Genomic DNA, 22239 nt, shown 5'->3' with positions numbered 1-22239 from the left:
ACCTCCGTCTTCTCCACACTTAAAGGAGTCCTGAAACACCCCTTGGGCTTGGTGCAGTGGCACAAGAATCTGGAATATTTTACCCCTAGAAGTTAAAGCAGCACGTAATTTCAAGCAGTGTAGCAAATTCTTTTTTCTTGATAACCAGAATCTCTAACTTACTTGAATTCATTATGTAGTATTTTCAGAATGTTTCTTGTCTGTGTAACTCATGACGTGTTCCGGAATACTGTGCTGTTAAAATCTGCGCCTGACCTGTCTCTTATAATTTGTCACTGGACCGCAAACTAGCCTTCCCTGGCTATCGGTCCAAATATTTGTAAAACCATGATTATGTGAAGAAAAATAAAGCACTTGCACTTGGAAAAAGAAACAAACACAGTCCACAGGTAGCATACGTTGCTGTGAACATCTCAGCGAAATTTTGCAGTCATGTGCGGTGCATGGAGCTCGCAAGTGGAGCATAAGTAACCTTTTTCTCAAACGCTCTCTTTTCAACAGAAGCCTGCTTCTCACTCTTTACTGGTTGCTTTATTTCGTAATATAGCAGATTCCCATACGTGGCTGAATTTCGGTACTAGTAATTATGTACTTCTAGAAGAAGCTGATTGTCATCTGCTCACGCTTGGCTGCTGCCTCCCGCATAGGAATTAAACTTTGGACACCCTGCTTATCGGTGTCATACCCATTGGGTCTCGCTAATTTCAATTAGATTTGAGCACTCAACTAGTCTCGAACGACACGAAACATAAGGTCTGACCACACACACGCTTACCAGCACACACTTACTCCTGGCCTCTCCTGGTTAGACACCTTGGCAGACTTCACTTCGTATTGAGCTATTGATAGCGCTTCAAGATGCGCAAGTTGGATGTGACTACTATCCGTCAGTCAAGCTGGTGTAGGACAAAACCCGTCCACACCACGTAGTAGGGCCAAATTGGAGCATATGAACATGAGCATGCTCTTAAGTCCTGTTGTGCACCAAGTGAATGCTGTGCATACACACTACAGTTGCATGTAGCTGTGGTGTGCTAAGTAGCATTTATACAACGGCTGATGCATAGTGCCGCGACGAGTCTGATAATTGAGCGCATTGCGTCTTGATGAGGACAACTGCGCCAAAATCAGAAGTAGTGGCGTCTATGTGAACAACCAAAATCAAATTTGAACTGCGTGCCATGGTGACGTTCAGTAGGCGAAGCATTGTGGACATGCCCTGCTCTGCCGTAACCTTTGCAGTGCAAGGCTGCAACGGAAATGTTTGATTGCCAATAGCTCCACTTTTGCTGAATGCATCGAAGCACTTTTGCGGCAAAGTATTTCTGAAACTGTCTATTTTAACTACAAACGCATTTCTCCACTTCAATAAAAAGTGGTTCAAGGCCCCTTTATTGCATGCTTTGGTCTCATTTTGTTCACTTCTTTCTTCAGACTTCACTGTTCCTGTTTCTGACTTTTTCCCTTCTCTGTAGCTGACTTCTTTAATTTCTGTTGCTGGGACTTCACTTCTTGCATCTTGTGCTGCTTGTCTATATGAGCGCATACCCAGTTCCACATACCCAGTGGACCAAGTTGTCTATTGGGGCACATACCTAATGGCGCACCCCGAGTGGCCCAAATATTTCATTGCATTTTCCGCCGCAAGCTCTTTTTGGAAAGAGGATATGAATGCAGTTAACATTCAAATTTTTGGACTCCCTAGGGACCGCGAAAGTGTAAAAAAATTCAGGCAGTCTTAAAAAACTAATGCATGGCTTTAACTGCCCTGAGGACATATTCTGTAACAGTCACTTTTGGTGGTACTGTTTCCTCAGCCATCAGGCATGCGCTAATGGGCTGGTTTAGCAATATATCGCACGAAAAATATAGCATCGTCGAAAGTGTTCGTCCAAGAATACATCCCCTGAAAGGTTCAAATCACCACAGCCACTTCTTAAACAGATATAAAGGTCTCTCAATGCACTTATTAGGCTTCTAGGTGCTTGTGCTATGACAGTAGACGGTGGATGTGCGTGTGAATAATTATGGAATGCATTTTATGTGCCGTGACAGTGGCCCCTTTTCACCCTTGGTATGCTTCACTGCAATACGTTTCATGTGCTTGGCCATGTAACATCTGTATTGCAGCGAGGCTGACTTTTGGAAGTCGGTATTATGCGATGCTTTAGACCCTTTCCCGTGCTTTCTGCACTTCAATGTCACTGGCGAGGATGACAAAGGCAGAATTGTTGCCATTGCCGACAGCGGCGAATTCTTCAAATGAAAAACATGGCATCTAACAGCAGGAAGCTTAATAGCGAATGTTGAAGCAGCAGATCGGTGCATGAGAGTGCTGGTTTGAGGCTGCAAGATAATCAAAATGGTGGTGGTGGTGGCTTCAATTAATGCTTTTTGGACCTGCGGTCATCTGAAATTGGCAATGTTTAGGATTGTACTCTGTTAAAACATGTCCGCATATAACCATTGTACTTTGATTTCAAGCAGTTTTGCTTCATTCTTGCCATGCCACATCATTCTTTAGGCAATGCTTCATTGGGTATTAAATTTAGACCCCCTCCCCCCCAAAGTTCTTACTTTCTTGTTTAAATGTTTCTTTTTTCTTTTTTACATTTTTTAACAGACTGTAATCTTAATTGTGGGGTTTTAAAATATATCTAGCATGTCTGATTTCTTGTTTTATACGTTGTCGAGGGCTGAATAAGAAAGGCATTAACGTTTTGCTTGTAGCCTAGCAGTCACGGCAGTTGGCAGTCACGGCTATCATTCCTGGAAGTTAAAGGAATGACCAGGTGTACTCTGCCAATAACAGATATTTTTCGCAGTGCAGTGCCTTATAGGTGACAAAGTGCTTGCTAGAGACAGAAAATAAAATAAAGTTCCAAGTGAATAAGCCTGTATAGAATTTTTGAAATACCGAGCCTTAGGCAGTTGAAAAGTGGGATCTCTCATGCCTGTTTGATACAGAAATTCATGTCAGCAAGGCTGCATGAGAAATTATGTGTAATGTTGCCTCTTTTGTGCCTGTTACAGAGTGATTAAGCACCTTGGCTGTCCTCATGGCTGCGGAGAAGGTCATCGGTCATCAGCTGCAGAAACTGTACGCCGCCAGGCCTATGCCTGCCTGCTTCGATTGCACCGTGCAGACGAGGCCCAGTTTCGAAGGTTCCTTCGGGAACTCGTGCGGGAACGTTCATTGGCAGAAGTGTTGGATGTCTATCATGCGTTCATGGGCTTCTGTGCTGAGACTGGATCGCTGCTATCACCTATAAGTGAGTGCGCAGCCAGGTACTGCATGCATAATATACTGCACAAGTGCATACACATTCATATTTCTTAAACATTCCGCCACTGGATTTTCCATCTCAACTCCAAAAAGTGGAAGGCACTGCTGCTACTAGGACGAAGCATTCACTGTACTTCACTAACATTCAAAGGTGATTCCTGTGCTAAAAGGCACTGTTTGGAGGCATGTTCCTCAGCCAACTCCTCATCACAGAAATTGACAAGGTGCATTATTGAAGCGCTATTTCCACTTTAGTGACTGGGCAGCACTCTCTTGCATTCGATGGAGCAAAGCAAGAGCTTTCAAGCGAGGTCTGTTTATGTCAGTCACACTGTGGATTTGCATGAATATAGCACAATATAAATGCTGTGAAATTCCAGCTGGAGAGAGCCAGTTCACATTAATGCAGTCCACTTATAACAATATTAAAAAGAACAAAAAGTTCAATCATTATAACCTATTGTCATAAACCGAGGAGTCGCAGTGGAGCGTTGGAACAAGAGGACCAGTGTAGCAGGCTCCTAGAACAGAACTGCTCATGCCGTGCTTGTGCATTGAGCAGGCACTGCCCATCATTATTTTTCTCACCTTTCACAGCCAGCACCAAGGCACCGGCTGAGAGCGCTGACCTTAGTGTCCCCGCATTGCGGTGTCAGTGGGCGCTACATTATCATCAATATATCTGGATTGCCTTAAAAAAAAAAAGCTGCCGAACATACCTTTGTAGCTCTGAACCCAAATTCGCCACTTGCGCTAAAGAATAGATGTTGTGGAAAGTAGGCTGTGAAAAATAAGATGTTTTATTTATACCTCTGTATAGTGTGTCAGGCGTGAGGCATGCTGAAATAGTCAGAAATCTCCACTTTCTTCGTGGCAGTTTCATCTTTACAACTACGTCATGCATCTTGTCCAGGTGCTGCATGAACACTGGCAGCAATTCTTTTGCGGGCACGAAAACAGTGAGTGAGTTGATCAACAACAGTGCACTTTGCGTTAACATTGGGGTTGGTGTCAGAGATTGGCCATTGCCAATCTCGTCATCACTGTTGTTGCCTTCAACGCACAATGCCACCACTTGTCGCAACAATGATTGCCTCGTCGAAGGTCTCTTCACATAATGAGGAGCACTGTCTGCACTCGAAAACTTCTCCATCGAAACACTACCTGTTTCATCATCAGTGGTGACATCCTCTCAGGGCTCGGTAATGTCAGCAGCTTCCACTGAGTTGGTGTCACTATCATGGGAAATTTTGCCCTGGTGCACAAGGTCCACATTTCTGAAGCAGTTGGTGGAAAAGGGTCCCTAGCCATTTTTTCGTTGACTGGCATAGCCACTTGTTCCAGCCTTCATGATTAAGGCGCTCCCAGTTTTCAGAATCATCAACATTGTTGACTGCGTGAGATAATATTTCTTTGAGTCTTGAAATATTTGTGGCTTCGTCTCAAATGACACAGCTTTGCACTTTGTTGGCCCCATCTTCTACAAACTGGGCTGCCTGCTGTTTTGGGCACTGAGGCTTCGAGACTACTTCGGCACATTTCCGTGCTCACTAGAGGGAGAGAGAAAGATTGTAGAAAGGACGAGCACCATTGTGGCGCTTAGCTTTTTCCTCCGGATGCATAGGAAGCATGATCATGGGTGATGACAGCCTTTATAGACTTTTTTCATAGGCGCCACCATCTTGTGCAGGCAGTGGCGCCATCTTTGGGCAGTCATCATGCTGGCTTGGGTGAATTCTCTGTGTCGTATGCCAGGTATACGCTTGGCGGTAGTTTCTGGTGGTTATTTAGCGCTCGTGCAGTCTACTTAATATGATGTGCCATCTTCTATGTGGGAAATGGTTCTGTGAGACATACTGAAGTGATTTAAGTTGGCATAACTGGAGTTCCTGCCGGCGTTCAGGTGGACAGAACACCCAACATGATGTGTGTGTTCGCGTTTGAGCTTACAATCAGCCTCAGAGATCAGTTGTGCATTTTTGAAAATCCGTTTCATGAATGTGACGTTACTGCAGCATTCTCACTGTAATTCTAAGCTGGGGTGTAACAGCAATGAGCATTTAAGAAACACACGATAAGCCCAATAGGCATGGGTACCGTTCTTCTGGAAGTTAAGTTGTGCTGTTTACTTTCACAAGCATTCAAATTGTTATCTGTAGATACATTGTGTGATTACCTCATTTGTTGGACGAGGTTTCCCCTCACAAATAACATACTGTATTTACTCTAATCTAAGCCGGCCCCTATTCTAAGCCAATCCCAGAATGTCCGAAGCCAGAAAAAATAAAAAGCTTACCTCAAATGTAGGCCGGACAAAAAAGTGAGGACAGCGTTCACAAAATGGAAACAGCATTTATTTAATATGAACAGGTCGAGCTCACTCTACATTATCATCGCCACTAGCCAGACCACATGCACGCTTGCAGACATGCGCAAGCTCCCGTCGGCGCACCCATGCATGTGCAGACAATGCAGCACGGCTCGCATGCATCGAAACCCGACACGATCTTGGTGAACAGCTCCTCTCTGTTATTGCATGCTTATTTTCCTTATCGCTGTCATCTCCTTGATGTGGCACATGCAGAAAGCATCCCTCGTTACCCCTCCAATGACTAACGTTTTTGTCATTGATACCGAAGTCCCACCTGGCTAGAACGTTTGACGATGCCTCTGCAGCTAGCACAACTTTTCGTTTGAAATTGGCACTAAAATGGCATCGCCTCTTTGGCACCATTACAGGAACGCCACGCTATGAGCCATGCCGTACGACGATACAACACAGGTCAAAATAGCGACGTCGCTTGTGTGGCTCATGTACTTCAGTTGGCTACTGGCGTGGCTAATAGCGGCTGCGATACTGACTTTTCTAGATTGTGTTAGCTATGCACCATATTTATCATTTTTAATTACAAACTAGCGCATTCTTTAAAATCCTCGAATCTAAGCCGACTCTAGAGTTTGGTTTATGATTATTTGAAAAATCTATCGGCCTAGATTCGAATAAATATGGTAGGTATGATTAGTAATAACAGCTTACCATACAGTCACACTTATTAAGTAGTAGAGTGACTGGCTGTGGACTGCGCGTGTCTGAAGGAGCTGTAGGTACTGGGTTATAGATCTGTTTGTTCTATATAGCATATGGTTCGATCATGTGGCATGACCATGCTTGGTCTTGTTGCAATGCAAGCCCATGTGCTTCTGTTTTCTTTTTTGTAAAGGAAGAGGATGAAAACCAATTTTTTTTTCGGTCGTGTTTGTCCCATCCTGTACAATGCATTCAGCCATTTTACAGAAATAGTGCTCTTGCAAGCTATTGGATTCTTTTTTTGCCATCCCCTTTGGATATTAGTGCTTTACAGGGAAAAAAGGCAATACTGAAGCACAAAGCTTACATGTATCATGCTGGTTTACTAACCGCACTGATCGCTCTGTTTAGCAATGCCATCGACCTCATACAGGAAGCTAATATGTATAGGTATAAGTATAGCATAGTGATTTCATGTTTACTAGACTTGAAATGCGTGAGAATGATGGCGGGGGCTGACAAAAGTATTTTATAATGATTGGCACTTAGATGTTTAGAGGTTGCATTAGGTTGGGTGTACGTGAGTACTCTTACTTTTTATTTTATTTAGAAATACCTTACAGGCCTTCAGAGAGGCATTAAATGAGGGGAGCATGCGGTACTGTTCAATTACACTTGAAGACAATTTCGCTACAAAACGTCAGCAAGGAAACAATCACAGAACTATGTTTTAGTTCTTATGCTAAATGATTGGATAGGGAGATGACCTTTCAATTTACGCTGCCAAATGACAGACACTGCGGCTGATGATTCGTGTCAGATATGTTAATGCAGCCGCGAGAAATTTCTGCATACTGTAGTTATCACTGCGCCCAAAGGCTACAAAGTGGTTCTTTGACAACCTTGTATGAATGGACAACATGTTAAATTCACAAAAAAATGAGCTTAACCATCTTCGACTTGTTCCACAGCATTTGACGGCAACACATTCAAGCAGCACCACATGGGCTCACACAAGGTAGAAATGACTAAAGGCTTGGCGTGCACCGTTTCCTCCTTGCTCGACGAAAAGGTCTATAGCGGCGTGAAGCCGCTATGGCACACTGTGCCCACCGGTGAAGCTTTGTGTGGCTTTTGCGATTGCTGGGTGGGCGAGATTGGCTGCGCAGTAATGATGGCATATATGAACTTGCATAGGCAAGCTTTCTGCCCCATCTCAGCATTGGTTGTTTAAAGGGAACTTAGCATCGCCTATGTCAAGCTCAGTCTGCATGCATAACGCTGTCCAAAAGGCAAGATTTTGATTGCTGTATCTAACATGCAGTCATCACCAATCATTATATGTTTTTAAAGCATAAGCTTCTTTGGCGAGCTCCTCAGCACTGTGACGCGAAAGGTGTGATACCTTGCATCTGCACCAAAGTGCATAATTTGCAAAGTTAAGGCATTTAATTGTTATGTTAGTGTAAATGTAGACGATTGGTAGCTTTTAAGCAATAAAAAACAATTTAAAGCAAAAAATTAAATAAAAAGAGAATACCCATAGAGATACATAGGGCTCCTTAGAAGATGCATGGGGAAGCTTATAGTAGGGGTGGGCTAAATGAAATTTGGGGGTGGGCCAACTTAAATTAGGGAGTGCGCCAACTTTAAACTTGGGGGTGAGCCATAGTGAAACTTGAATGTGGGCGAACTGAAATTTGGGAGTAGGCCAACAGGACATTTGAACATGGGCCAACTGAAATTTGGGATGGGCCAACTTGAAATTTGGGTTTAGGCGAAGTTATATTTGAGGGTAGGCCAGCTTGAAATTTGGGGGCAGGCCCACTTAAATTTGGCAGTGGGCCAAATTAAATTTAGGTGCGAGCTTACTTGAAATTTTGGGTTGGCCCAGTATCCATTTGGACGCTGCTGAGTGTCCTTCAAGTTATGAACAACACCACGCAGGCATGCGAGCACATTGAGACGCTTAGCACATTTTCATTGGGCCTTACTGAGATGCAGTCAAAATGCAGGCGAGAGCTTGTGTGAACAAAGAATTCGCGCATAACACAGGCTTGTTAGAGTGACAGCGAGGTTTACATGGCATCAGGGCAATGCACTCTCCCCTCATGCAACACCTCGCGCGCTACTGATGTAGCTGGCGTTCCCTTTCGACTGCTCTGCTTTGTTGAGGCGCGCTCGTGCCCAGCATTCCGACTCAATAGGTACAATTGCATTGAAGGAGTCAGATGTGGTGAGAGGATCTGACAATTGTCTACTAAAGCTTAAGCATTCTTTGCCACTGGAAAGGCCATGAGTAGATGTGCATTAGTTAGGAAAGGCAAGTAAGCAAAACTAAGCAAAAATGAAGTCACAGCCAAGCCAAACAATGCTTACACTTTAATAGACAATTCTCAGAATTTCTATAGCCTTTTTTTTCTCATAACACTAATGCATAGGCTGATAATCTTGAGTCGACTTATCATTATAACCGATTTATTGTTATGTAAACTGTCATTATAAGGGGACTGCACTGTTTTCTGAGCTATGCACCATATACAACGCAAGATAATTTTTTGATAACTTTTCACCATGCAGCGAGCTCAGCCATAATGAAACTATGATGTGCTGAAAAGCCAGCCTTCCTCTGTCATAGGCATAATACGGAGGCACATGTGCAGAAGGGAGCACATGTCTGCGGAAAATCAGGAGCTCAACAAAGGGAAGAAGGCAATGCAGAGTGTACGAATACCCAGTCCACTACTGCGGTGCATGCCCTGGTGGCTACATATTTGAGAACTCGGCTGTCCTGGCATACGTACATCTAGCTCCTTGGTACAGAACACTAAGTTCTGCTTAACCATTCTAGTGCAGCAGAACTAGATCCTGGACCATTTTAGCGTAACTGGAACGGTATCAAAATGTGTCTCAAAGAGTCACTGAAGCATTACTTAAACGTTGACAACAATTTTGTTGTATTGTTTGTGGTGTGCAGGTGGGAAACTTTTGGCCAAATATTATGTTTGCTTGCAGAATTGACTAGACAATTACCTTCTTCTCTTTTCTGCTGGCAGTTATATCTATTTGAGTATAAACAGACAGTTACGTCTGTTTTGAGTCTATTCCTGACACCAGAAAGCTTGCGGTTGCAGTTTATTTACAGTCATGTCACAACCAAGCAATCTGAAAAGAGAGGAGAAAATATTTTAATTGATGACTCCATAACAGTTAGAAAGAACACATTTTGCATGATGGTGACGTTAAAATATATGCAGTAAGCTGATTTGGGTGTGTTAGGTGTCATGTTTTCCCCGTGCCTGCCCTGAACTCATGAGAAAGCAGGGAACTCTTGGATGATGTAATAATATTTCAAATTAATGTGAGCTATATAATGTCTGTTCATAATATGTTTGAGTCTAGAAATTTTAAGGTACACTTATTAGAAGTGATGTGTAGTAGCATCATTTTCAGGTGTTTTGTAAGTCTGGAACTATTTTAGAGTCCTTTTAAGTGTGCTGGTATGAGAGAATTCAATGCTTTGTTCTATGTGGAACATAAATTGCTTGTTCCTCTTTTTAAAGCCTTGAAGGGGTGTTAAAGACAAAGACTTAGTCCAGCCAAATTGATAGGTAAATATTCTAAAATATATGTGCGGCTATTTCTAGAAACAGAGCTTTTGTAAGCAAGATGGTGGCATAAATATAGTAGAAGAATGGCGGCACCACTACTTTGCAAGTACAAAGTCAGCTTCTGCTGGTACATTTCGGAAAGAGCCAGCAGTACTTAAGGACTTTCACTGATAATCATATTTCATGTAATTAAAAATTAGAAGAAATGCTGTTTGGCCACTATCTTCTGTAAGAAAATCCAGAGCAATGCTTGCTTGTCAATACAATATACATGTAAATCATTCCCTATTTGTGCCACCTTCTGTGTGTCTTAAGAGCAGCAAAGTGTGTGCTTTGTAGCCCTAGACATAAAGCAGGGTTCTCACTCTGCATCAACAATCTAGAATGCGCAAGCATGTTCATTCACCCAAATCAGTGGGTGACTGATCTTGGTAAAGAGACATGCTGTCTTCATTTGTGATTTTCTATGCGGCTAAATCTTCTTTACTGACGCAGAACAGAGACTGAACAATATTCAAGAACACAGTGAATCACTGTTTAATTGTTGGTCTCCCGTAATAGTGATTGAAACTTTAACTTTGTTTCTTTGAAAGGTAATGTTCATAGACCCATATAAAGACTGGAGCACAAAATTCATAGAAAATCTTAATTCTTTAGCACATTATTCAAGCACTGAGTAAGCTGAGTCATCACTAATTTCTCATTATTATGCGCATTCACAGAAAAAAAGAATGTCTGTAGCAATGCCTTGATGTAAAACCAGAAATTCAAGAAGTATAAATTATGACTAGAGTGGTCCAGTGACTAGCATGATGCTTTGTAAACATTTGCAAGCTGTTAGCAGTAGTACTACTAGTACTAGTAGGACATTAGTTATATTTATTGAAATTGCAGCTCAGAAGAGAACCAGTACAACAAGCAGCCAGGACGGCAGTGTGCACAGTGGGTATGCTAACAACTTTGGAGCTGGTCCAGGTGGGATCTCTGGTAAAGGCATTGAAGGTGTGATTGTGACCTGCACATTCAAAGCTCTGGTCACACGTCTGGCCAAGTGCAGTCGCGAGCTCAAGAACCAAGAAAACATGGTGAGGCACCAAATTGGCCATTGCATGTTCTGAAAGTGCGCATGTAGGCACGTAGATGTGTGACATTTATGTTTGTTGCCGTAACACTAACCTCTACCTAGTGTACTTACCAAAACTCAATTGACCCAAGAAATAAAGATTTAAGAGGCCCCTAAACAACCTCTAACCTTTGTATACACATTTAAAACAAATGTGCACATCATGCAGAGAATGCCGTGACCATCATCCTTGGGGAATTCGGCAGTGCTATGAGCCATTGGAGTGCCACAAATTAAAAAAACAATGCCATGCTCCTTTTTCTACCTTTCTGGTGCCTCTCGATGTGTGGTGATGTCAACAATATACTCCAGGTGACATCACCAGACGTAAACGGTGTTCATTGGTCGGTTGATGAGGGAAGACAGCGCCAGTATGACGAGAGCCAACTGTGTGTTTCGAAAATGGAGGGGGCTTGCCCATTGTGTGTCACTAAGCCTTTTAAGAAGCTTCCATCTAGTCAACTTCACGTGGAGGGCGATTAAGGGCACACAATGGAGGAGCTTTCCCCTGGTGTACTGATGCAACCCATAGCTTTCACTGCAGTGCATGGAGTTGGTGAGTGTACGTGGGAAGCGGTAGAGAGTGTGAGTGGAGAGGGTAGCGAAGGAGAGTGAGAAACAACGGCAACCGTGTACTTGTTCACTAAAGGTCTGTAACTTTGCTATTATGGCACCATTACAAAAAATTATTGCAGCTAGTGTATGTTCATATTAGAGTAGTACACATCAGCCACCATGCAAATAATCTTCAATTTTCAGGGTAATTTAGGGCCCATGAAAAATATTTTTCATGGCTATTTCCTTTTCTTGAGTGGGTTTTTGCACTTGGCATGCACAGTGTACATGCCGGCACCCCAGATAATGTTTTCATACAAGTACAATGCATGTGGCAGCCATAAAAATTTTTGTAGTAAAATATTTTCTATTAAAGGGGCCATGAAACACTTTTTGAACATAGTAACAAAACATTGCCAATCTGTAAAAGATGCTGTCATGAACATGTGAGCCAAATGCAGTCAAATCTTGGTGTAACGGATCACGTGGAATTATTGAAAATTGTTCGTTATTTTGAAACATCATTGTTTTTAATTCAGTATCTTATTCAATATACCCTAAAGGCTCTCCGCTGGAGGGTATTACATTGGGATGTTATGCAACATCATCAAAGGTAACATGTAACAGATGACCACAATTATACAAGGCAAAAAAGAAAAGCGAAAAACATTCACACTAAAAAAAAAGTAAGGCCAATTTGTGTCAAAGTTTCATGTTATGCAATGCAGAACAAATGCAATGGTTATATGATGCAGAACACTGAAATTTAGTGCCACGTAACAGTTCTTTTTAACAGTACGTAAATATAAAAATACCGAGAAATAAAAAAGAAAAGAAAACAGGAACAGTGATAAAAAGGGGGCGAGCATGGTTGATGTACATTCAGGGCATGAGATAAGACCAAACAAGTTTCTGATATTGATTAAGTCAAGTTTTGTGGCAATGTCAGCTGGCAGCTTAATCCACTCGGTTGTAGCTCATGGTATGAAAGAATGAGCTTATCGTGATGTGTGACAAAAAAACATGTTTTAGTTTCAAAGGATGATCATGACGAGGGATTATAGCAGAGGGGGTAGAAAAAAAATCTTCATGAAGGAGCGGGTGGTGATAGAGTTTATGAAACAGTGTCAAGCTTGCTATTTTGCGACGTACTGACAGATTCTCAAGTTCAGCATGCTGCTTTAACTAGGTGACACTAGTTGTTCGTGAATAGTCTGAAAAAATAAATAGCGTAGCACGATTTTGCAGCGCTTCAATATCATTAACAAGGTACTCTTGTTTAGGGTCCCATAAGGCTGACACATACTCAAGCTTTGGTCGAATTAATGTGGTGTATGCCAGTTTTCTAATGTGGGGTGGGGCGTGTGTTAGACTACATTTGATGAGGCCTAGACATCGTTTAGCAGATGCTAAAAATGTTTCAATATGGCTTTTCCACGTAAGATCACTGCAGAACCAGAGCCATAGGTATTTATAACTGGAGGCAAGCTTAACATTAGTGTCGTTTAATACGTAGGAAGTTTGAAGTCCAGTAGTTAGATTAGTAAAAGACATAAATTTAGTCTTTGAGGGATTTAGTGACATTGCCCAAGTATCACACCAAGCACTTATAGAGTTAAGGTCAGTTTGAAGGGCCTCTTGATCAATTCCAGAATAAATTTTATGGTAAATTATGCAGTCATCTGCCAAAAGCCCGACTCTAGATGAACCGCTGTCTGGTAAATCGTTAAAAAAAAACAAACAAGAAAGAGTAATGGCCCAAGCATGCTGCCTTGTGGTGCACCTGGTGTCATCTGGCCACATGAAGAGTTAAAATTGTTTACTGATGTGAACTGCATCCTGCAAGATAAGAAATCTTTAATCCATGTGAGAACTAGAGGATGAATGTTATACCTCGTTAGCTTTGTTAGAAGATGGTGGTGTGGAACACAGTCGAATGCCTTCCAGTAATCAAGGAATATTGTGTCTATCTGAATACCAGCATCTGTGGATGACTACAGGTCATCAATGAAGCCAGCTAACTGTGTGTCGCACTAACATCCCTTGCGGAATCCATGCTGATACTTAAAAATTAGGTTGTGCTCTTCCAAATATTTGATAACCTGTGAGTGTATGATGTGTTCCAATAACTTGCAGATTGTACTTGTTAAAGATATGGGTCTGTAGTTGAAGGGTGAAGAACGCTCACCGGACTTGAAGACTGGAATGACCTTGGCCATTCGCCAATTATTGGGAATGCTCGAGTTAGACAAAGATTGTGAAAATATTGCGGAGAGTATACGCGATAGTCCTTCAGCTGTGTTTTTAAGAATGTTGTGATTGAATCCATTGTGGTTACACGTAGATGATAATTTTAGTCGGCTCGTCAAAGAAAAAATACCTGCTTCGTCAATTATTACTTCAGACATGCCTCCATCAGAGAGAGAGAGAGAGAGAGAGAGAGAGAGAGAGAACAACTTTAGTGAAAATGCCTGCAGAGTCGGTTAGGCTCCCTCCACGCAGGGAGGACAAGCTTTTACCGCGACGCGGCCACTACGTCAGTCTTGTGCATTGTGCTCCTCGAGGTCTTGGTTCCTCGCTACTTCCGCGGATCTCCATCAGAAAGTGCGTCTAATGTAGGACACGTAGTGATATCTTCATGACTAAACACTCATAAAAACATATTATATAGAATCGGCGCACACATAAAGTCTGGAAATATCTTGCCATTTGAATCTGCAAGGATAACATCAGGATAGGAAGCTGTATTTATTATGCGCCAGAACCTGTGAGGATTAGTAATAAGCATTGATGCCAAGTCATGACGAAAAAAATGCTGTTGTGTTGTTTTAAGCAGGGATTGGTACTGGGCATCGCATCTTTTGTATCGTTTCCATGATACAGACTGCCTGTCTTTATTTGTCCGTGTTTCGATAGAGACACTTCTTTTTGTTATTGAGATGTTTTAGTTGGTTATTAAACCAAGGTGTGTTGTTGCTACATTTTATAGTAATGACTGGTATATACCTGTCAATGAGTCTATAATATGTATCCCTGAAAATACCCAGTTTTCTTCAACTGTTCGGGTCATGTGGTGCTCTAAGAATTGGTCTGTAAACAATGACAACTCCAAAATTATACTTGCATAATCAGCTTTTTTCGTAGCATTGTATGCGCTTCGAAGTAACTTTCTTATATCAGAAGTTTGCGTCAGTTGACAAGGGATGATGGTATGATCGGACAAGCCACCTGAACAGGAGGCGGGGTCATTTGTCATAATGAGATCAAGGATATTGGCTGACATGGGAGGGGGGCTGAAGAATGCATGGCGTCTTTCATGAGTTGTGTTAATGAAAAGTCCAGACATCCATGAAGGAATGCACATGCCTCAGTTTGTGAAACTGGAACAGACTGAGTGTTCCAATTAATACAAGGAAAATTTAAATCACTAAATATAATATGTTCGTGTACAGAAAGGTAAAGCTGCACGATTTCTCTGCACATTATTATAAAGACAAGTGAACCACAGTCATTGGGAAGTTAGTACAAGCTTGTCAAACGGTTGAACCCTGGGATAAGCAAGCTGCTTGATTTGTGTCAGTGTCCCAGATGTACGTGTCATAGTTTAATACTAGTCTGTTAAACACAACGTCTCGTGCAGTCACCATCTTTTCTGATTGTTTTGCCGTATAGACAAAAACGTCACCGAGAGCAGCGCTGCTGCGCCGGCATTGAGAGCTCTGCATGCGGGGAAAATTCAACTAGCGGGTGGTACGCCTCTCCCATCTCTCGTTTGCACCGCCTTGACTGCCTCTTGCACTGCGCTTGTTTGGGCACGTTTCGTACTGCGCGCGGTGTGTGCTTACGTGTGTGTGCGTGGACGGTTTATTCGAAGGACGATGTACATCTGTTTCACACTTAGGGGAAAACTCGAAGCGCATTGCATCGCGATGTGGCGAGCGCTTGAGTCAGGCGGCGGCAGCAGCTCGCGCAGGTGCAGGTGCTCGAGGAGAGGGGTCTTGAACGGCGGCGTCTGCTACGGTGGTGCGCGCTGGCCGCATTGTCGGGAAGCGTTCTGCTGTCAGTTGCAGTGCGCCGACCTCATCGTTACTGCGTGAAATGAGCCGGTATTCTTTACTAAGTGTTGTGCGACGCCCACTGATACGCCTCGAGGGTAAGTTCATCACTGAAAGGTGCAGGGCGGTCACAGGCGACGTACTGATTCCATACATTCTTGACAGCCCATTCCTGGAAAGCGACTATATACTTTAACACGACAGGCTGCCGATCCACATTGCTCGTGTTGTGCAAGAACTGCTGGAAGAGCTGCCGTCACTCTCTTGGAGTGGCCGCCTCAATCCCTGGGGGCCAACATCATTTAAAATGTCTGGGTCTCATTGAAAGTATCGCAGGTGCACGATCCCCTCTATCAGTCGCCCGAGGATAGGCTTCAATCCACAATCATCAGCGACTGAGATGTGCTGCGAATAAACACATCCTGATCAAGGCACTCTACACTTCACTGCCTTCCAGGATGAGCGCTGTCATCGCCGCTGCTGGGGACATGACCAGATATTAACTGAAGTTTGGAGCGTGATGTGTCCAATTCCCCGCCGGCAGGCAGGGTCTGTCTGGTGTAGTGATTGATTGTTGAGAAAAATCACTTCCAGCTCATTGTCTTAACCTAAAACATTCCTTTAATCGTATCCGTTTGTTTCATCATGTTCGACCCCCATAGTTATCATTGTTGAGTGCTTTGTTTTCCTTTCGAGTCAAATAAAGACTGAGCACGTTGCACGCACATCTTGGTGCGTCTTGTCGCTGCATATTACGGTAGCACACACAGTGAAGAAATATACGTGCACGCGCTCAGTACCCCCGCCTTTCGAAAGAACAAACGAAGCATGCTGTCAAAAGAAGTTTGTGGAACTCCATTATCGCCAATGAAGGCTCAGAGTTTGGCGTCGCACAACGTTTAGTAAAGAATATCAGCTCAGTTACTGCAGTACCGATGAAATTGATGCGCTGCCCCTGACAGTAGCACGCTTTCCGACAATGCGGCCAGCGCGTGCCACCGTAGCAGACAACGCAGATCACGACTCCGCCCCTCGAGCGTCTGCGCCTGCTCGAGCTGCTGCCGCCGCACGACTGCATTGCGTGCTGCATCGCGATGCAATACGTTCCGAGTTTTCCCCTAAGTGTGAAACAGACTGTACACGCTTCTATTTACCTTTAAGAAGATCGGTACGCTTGACAATGATTTTTATGGCTGCAATGCGGTGAAAGGGCAGCGTCTGCTTAGCCATGTAAGTGACACTGAGCAGGTAATTGGAAACGACATCGTATGTGCTGCCGGAAAAATCGTCGGCACATACGATGTGGCTCATACACACGGCACATATGGGCTAAAGTCATTTTTGCAGTTTCTCACAAGATGTTTGCTGCAAATCCGTGTTGTCTCTGATGGCGACAACGGACTTCCATCGACACTGTGCGGAAATAAACAAAATATATCGCTGCATAGCACAAGTACGACATGCGCACACAACTTTAACTAGTACGTCCCCTACAATATAGAAGAGGCAGCAATGTAAATAGCTTGGCCATTTTTTAACAGTGCTCAAGAGACGGAAGTCGAAAGTATTAGTAATCATTTCTGCTTCTGCAATGCCGGCGCAACCAAGACGCGGGCGTGTATCGTCCAGTAACTCGCTTGATCGGGGCAGTGGGGATGCAGGAATGAACTCCGGTCATGTTCAATGCATTTTGCACATATTCAATTTCTCGGCACGCGTGAACTTCGGCCACTGCTAGCGCATAAAACAGAAGTGGTTTCCATTCTTGGGTAGCGCATACACAAACGAAACACGAAAAAGAAGACAGGGCAAGCGCTGGTCAAACGACTGAAAGTTTTTATATGAATAAAAGGATTATATGCCGAGTAACTATTAAATTCATGTGGGTTACATATAAAAACCATCATACACTCAGGAGTGATCAATGAACGAGCTCACTTCGTTTGGCAGTTGTTTACTTCTTTCGGCTTACCGCAGTAATCCATGTCTGTCATCTGATTTTTTCATACCATTTTCTTGTGAATTGGCAGAATTTCACTGGTGGCATCAACCCTTTCGTGTTTACATTGCTGTCGTGACAGTTAACAACACAATCATAATTTCCGGTCATCTGAAGAGGCGCCGTCGCAAACAAGATACGTTTCGCGTGCAGCGCGAACTGAATGCGGGCGTGATCGTGAAGAGAAGCGGCGGTGGAAACCTACACCCGTTGGAGGGCAAATCATTCTGCCAGGGGAGAAACGAGCGCTGGCGTCTAGGATGAAACTTGGCGTGCGGACGTCCATTGCCACAACTTGCAACATTTATCTCGCACACCCTGTGAGTAGTCGTGGCCAATGCTGAAAGCTGTGTTCTTCAGTTTATAGCCACGGCTTAGTACACTTTCAACTTTATCATTAAAAAACTTGACAATGATCGTTCGCCTTTTTTCTGCAGAAAAACTACCCAGTCAATGTGCCCTGGCAACTGAAGTGACTGAGTTCTAGCTGGTTCTTCCAGAATTCTGTAACAAGGCGCCCTGAAGATTCCCAGGTTTCATTTTGTTGCAAATTAATTAGGCCATAAAATAAAACACTTGACCTTCGAGATCTATTTTTAAATCGTCAACCTTGTCTTATATTTTTGAAATGCATTCTTTGCTAGAGGCTGGCGATGAAGTGTTTGCCAGGTGAACTTTAGATTGTAGGTCATCAATCATGTGTTGTATTTGCGAAAAGTTTGCATCAAAATTGTTGGGAAGTTTATTCAAGGCCATTGACGGAGCCTTTGACTCAAGCTTGACAACTCGATCAGTTAGAGACTCTAGGTCACATTTAACTGAAACATAAAGCTGTAATATCTTGGTTATTGATTCTTGAAGGCTTGCGTTATTGATTTCAAGGCACTGAATTGTTGAAAATACGGAATTGAGCTTTTCTTCCTGGGCCTTCGTCATAGGACCAGGATTAGACTCAATATCCCCGCAACATAATAAGAGGCGCCAAACATACACAGCAAAATCGCGAGCACACTTCAGAAAATCGGGTGGCCACGGCACCACAAATAAGCATACATCGTTATTGCGGTAACACTTGGTCTCATAGTAACTAACCTGAAACAACATTTCAGCTGAGCGCTGCATCGTGAAAGCTGCGTCGTGGCCCGTTGCACCGATGAAGCATCCGTCCTTTTCTAGCCGGCCGTCAGCTAACCGGGTGCAATGTTGCCGGCTGCAAATCCGGTTAACACCGAGCAGTAGCGGTGACGGACACAAAATGTTCAAAGACGGTTCACAGCACAGCGCAAGTTCGTTGATGATGCAATGATGCAGCCAAGCGGTAACGTTGGTCTCGACCAATCCTACCGAGCCAGCAGGCGATAGTCGACCCAGGAATACTGCAAGGAACACCTGAAACAATATTTCAGTTGAGCGCTGTGTCGTCTGAAAATGAAAAACTTGCAGTTATAAGCCAGTGGACAAACCTAGAAATGAAAATTACATACCTTGGCAGTAGACGTGTGTGCAGACATGCATACTCTAAAATAAGAATGTTTCACTCACTTCAAAGCTGCTTTATTGAAGAAATCAGTGATTTTGTTCTTGCACGTGCAGCACGCACAACCGATTAGGAATGCATCTACGTATTCCACTTTGTGCAATGCCTCATCGGGTGCGTCATTGCACCGAGTGATCAAGTGCGGACTTTGTTCATGGGCACTAAAACATCAATGTTCAACACGATCTCATCTTCTGTGTTCAGTGACCCACAGTCGTCTTCCTTCAGGTCGTCATTGTCACTGGAGACGTCGCGAACAAGTTAATGATCTCTTCGGTTGTCAGGTCCGCCACCGTTAGTGCTGCGCTATCGCTTTCCACATATTCGTCGAAGGAAGAGACGGCGAGCAGCAGTTCTGCAGCCTCGGTCAACAGGTCTTCTGTGTTGTTGCCAGTCGCCTCCAGGTCATCTTCAAGCTGCACAGGCACTTTGACAAGCCCTGCTTTTCACTAGCAGTTGCTAATGGTGGACGCCTTCAAGTTCCACCAAGCTCCTGTGAGCATTTTCACTGCCTGACGAATATTGATTGCAGTCGGCTGCTTTAGGCGAAGGTTGATAATCAACCGTTGTGCAGTAATTTTGCTTTCACACTCTTTATAATGCCCTGGTCTAGGGGTTGCAGCAAGGAGGTGTTGTTTAGTGGCAGAAACTCCAAGCGAACATGCGTCAAGCGAACATTCATAATGTGAGCAGAGCAGTTGTCGACAACAGTAGAATTCTTTGGTCATCCCTCCTCATTTGATTGTCGAGTTTGATGAGCCACTCAGAAAAGAGTTCTCTGGTCATCCAGGTTTGTTTGTTGGCACGGTAGTCGTACAGTAATGACATGACGTTTCTCATGTAGCGACGCTTTGCGTACTTGCTAATGACGAGCACTTTAATTTTCTTCGGGCCTATTGCATTGCAGCAGTGCAGGACTGTCACACAAAGATGCGACTTCTTCCCTCCCTTGCACTGCTGCCCTTTGAAGTGCATCTTCCGGTTTGGCAGGAACTCATAAAAACATGCAGTCTCGCCCGCATTAAAAATGTTGTCTTCAGAGTACGACTCAGCCACCTCAAGGAAACAATCATTGCGCCAGGAACCCGCGCCTTCTTTGTCAGCAGCCTTTTTCTCGCCCTAGACTACGTGCCAAGCTATTCCGTTCCTTTGGCGGAAACGAAAAGCCAACCCGCACTGGCATTGAACCCATTTATTTCAAGTGCATCGGCAAATTCGCCGGCTTTTCTTGGAGTATTGCGCCAGACGCAGCAACGTTTTGTTGTCTGCCATTTTTGAACCACGTGAGAACAGCTTGGTCCACATTTTGAAAGTTTCCCAGTTGCAGCTGTTTCCTCGTAGGAGCGAGTTGCAATTCCCGGTGTAGCTTGACAGTCTTGTCTCGATCTTTCAAAATGGTGACAGTGGTCGATGGGGCAATGCCACGCAGTCTGCACACGTCAATTTGCTTTTTCCCTGCATCTCTATCTCATGCAATACATCCAATTTGTCCTGTAGCAAAAACTGCTTTCGCTTTGTCTTGGTGCAATCGCTAGCTGCATTCATCGTTGGATCTTGCGCGAACATCACCAAACTTTTGTCTCGAAGTTCTTGGTGAAATTTGTGGTGAAGCAGTTGGCATTCAACGTGGTGATAATGATAGCTACTGCACTCGTGGTTTCCATTTCATGCAAGAGTTGTGGAGCTGTTACATTTAGCCGAATTCGTAATACTGCTGTTCCTTGGTTATAAAGAAGAAAATAAACTATGTGCATTATTCTGAAATATGCACTGCATTGACATTCGTAGTTCTGAATTATTTTTACATTGAAAATATAGGCAATCTGGCGGGAATTTTTTGAATATTTGTAAATTTGAGAAATTCATTAGTGTGGGGTTCGTAGTAATGAGATTTGACTGTATTATTGCACTGCATGTAGCAGGGAATTTACAGTTATGTGTCAAAAACGGTGAAAAATCATCTGCTCTCGTCTTCACATTGTCGTCATCGCAAGCAGCGAAGCCCACCGACAGCTATTAACTGATTTTGTGATCTTGAGAACATTCTCAGCAATACTATTATTGCTAATTTCGAATTAAATAAATGAAAAATATATAGTTCTACTATCTCAAAAAGACAAACAAAGCATTTATCTTTTCACTGCCAATCTACGCATGACAGTTGCACATAGCTGTGGAGCTGCGTATGCGTGTGACCTCCGAGATAGCAGCGCCTTGCTGTGGAGCATAAACACCACAGCGATGCCGCGATGAGCCCTATTGCCGGGCAAGATTTTCACCATTTGGCCCGGGCTTTGTACCCTTGCCATATCACCTGTGTAGCTGTCGGTGTCCTAGTGGAGATGGAGGGCGAGGGAAAGGTGCTCATCTCTGTGATACCTACGTCTAACTGCACTTATACTTGGAGGATTCGAAAAATTTTTGCAGCAGGAGATTCATGAGGCGATGTCATTTAATAGTGAGGCCATTCTATGATTAGTTAGAGGAGTGTTTCAGGGCCCCTTTTATTATGTAAAGGAGAATTGTGTAATGTTCCTAATGTACTCTGATTCTGAAATTGGATGCAGCTGACTGCAAAGATTTTATTAACTTTATTCGCAGATTTTTAAAGCTTCTTACTCACTGTGTTGCTCCGCACTGTAGCGCTGTTGATCATGGAACCTCTACTGATTTTTGATATAGGTGTGATTGTACTGCTTCCTTTGCCAAAACATGTCCCTTTAAGTAGGGGTCTTGACTGTGGCTTGTGCAAAAATAAAGTGTCACAGCTGACTGGATGTTGTGCTCAATTGAGATGTGTGCATTGACTTTGGTTAAACAAATTGAAACCACAGCCATCGGCATTGATATCTGCATTCAACTTTTATTTTGGTATAGTAAACCTCAACTATATGATAGCAGGGAGCTCTGTTGTGTGATAAAATTAGAAAAGTCTCAGGCATAGGATGGAGTCAGTTCACTCAAGACAGGCATAATTGGAGGTTTCTGGATGCCTTTGGATGCCTGCATCAGACTTAATATTGCATCGTAGTGTCTCTTGTTTGC

The 22239-nt window shown here is 43.4% G+C and overlaps 1 protein-coding gene across 1 annotated transcript in view; it reads left to right on the top strand.

Moving 5' to 3' along the window:
* The window catches only part of unc80 (unc80, NALCN channel complex subunit), a 178872-nt gene that overhangs the window by 40543 nt on the left and 116090 nt on the right, over positions 1 to 22239 (top strand). The window contains exons 14-15 of the mRNA XM_075681230.1: positions 3034 to 3272; positions 10820 to 11010. Of these exons, the coding sequence (XP_075537345.1) occupies positions 3034 to 3272; positions 10820 to 11010 (430 nt within the window). The remainder of the gene's footprint in view (positions 1 to 3033; positions 3273 to 10819; positions 11011 to 22239) is intronic.

Source organism: Dermacentor variabilis, chromosome 2 (genome assembly GCF_050947875.1).
Source record: "Dermacentor variabilis isolate Ectoservices chromosome 2, ASM5094787v1, whole genome shotgun sequence".
Classification (NCBI taxonomy): domain Eukaryota; kingdom Metazoa; phylum Arthropoda; class Arachnida; order Ixodida; family Ixodidae; genus Dermacentor; species Dermacentor variabilis.
This window is presented reverse-complemented; position numbering and strand designations above follow the sequence as displayed.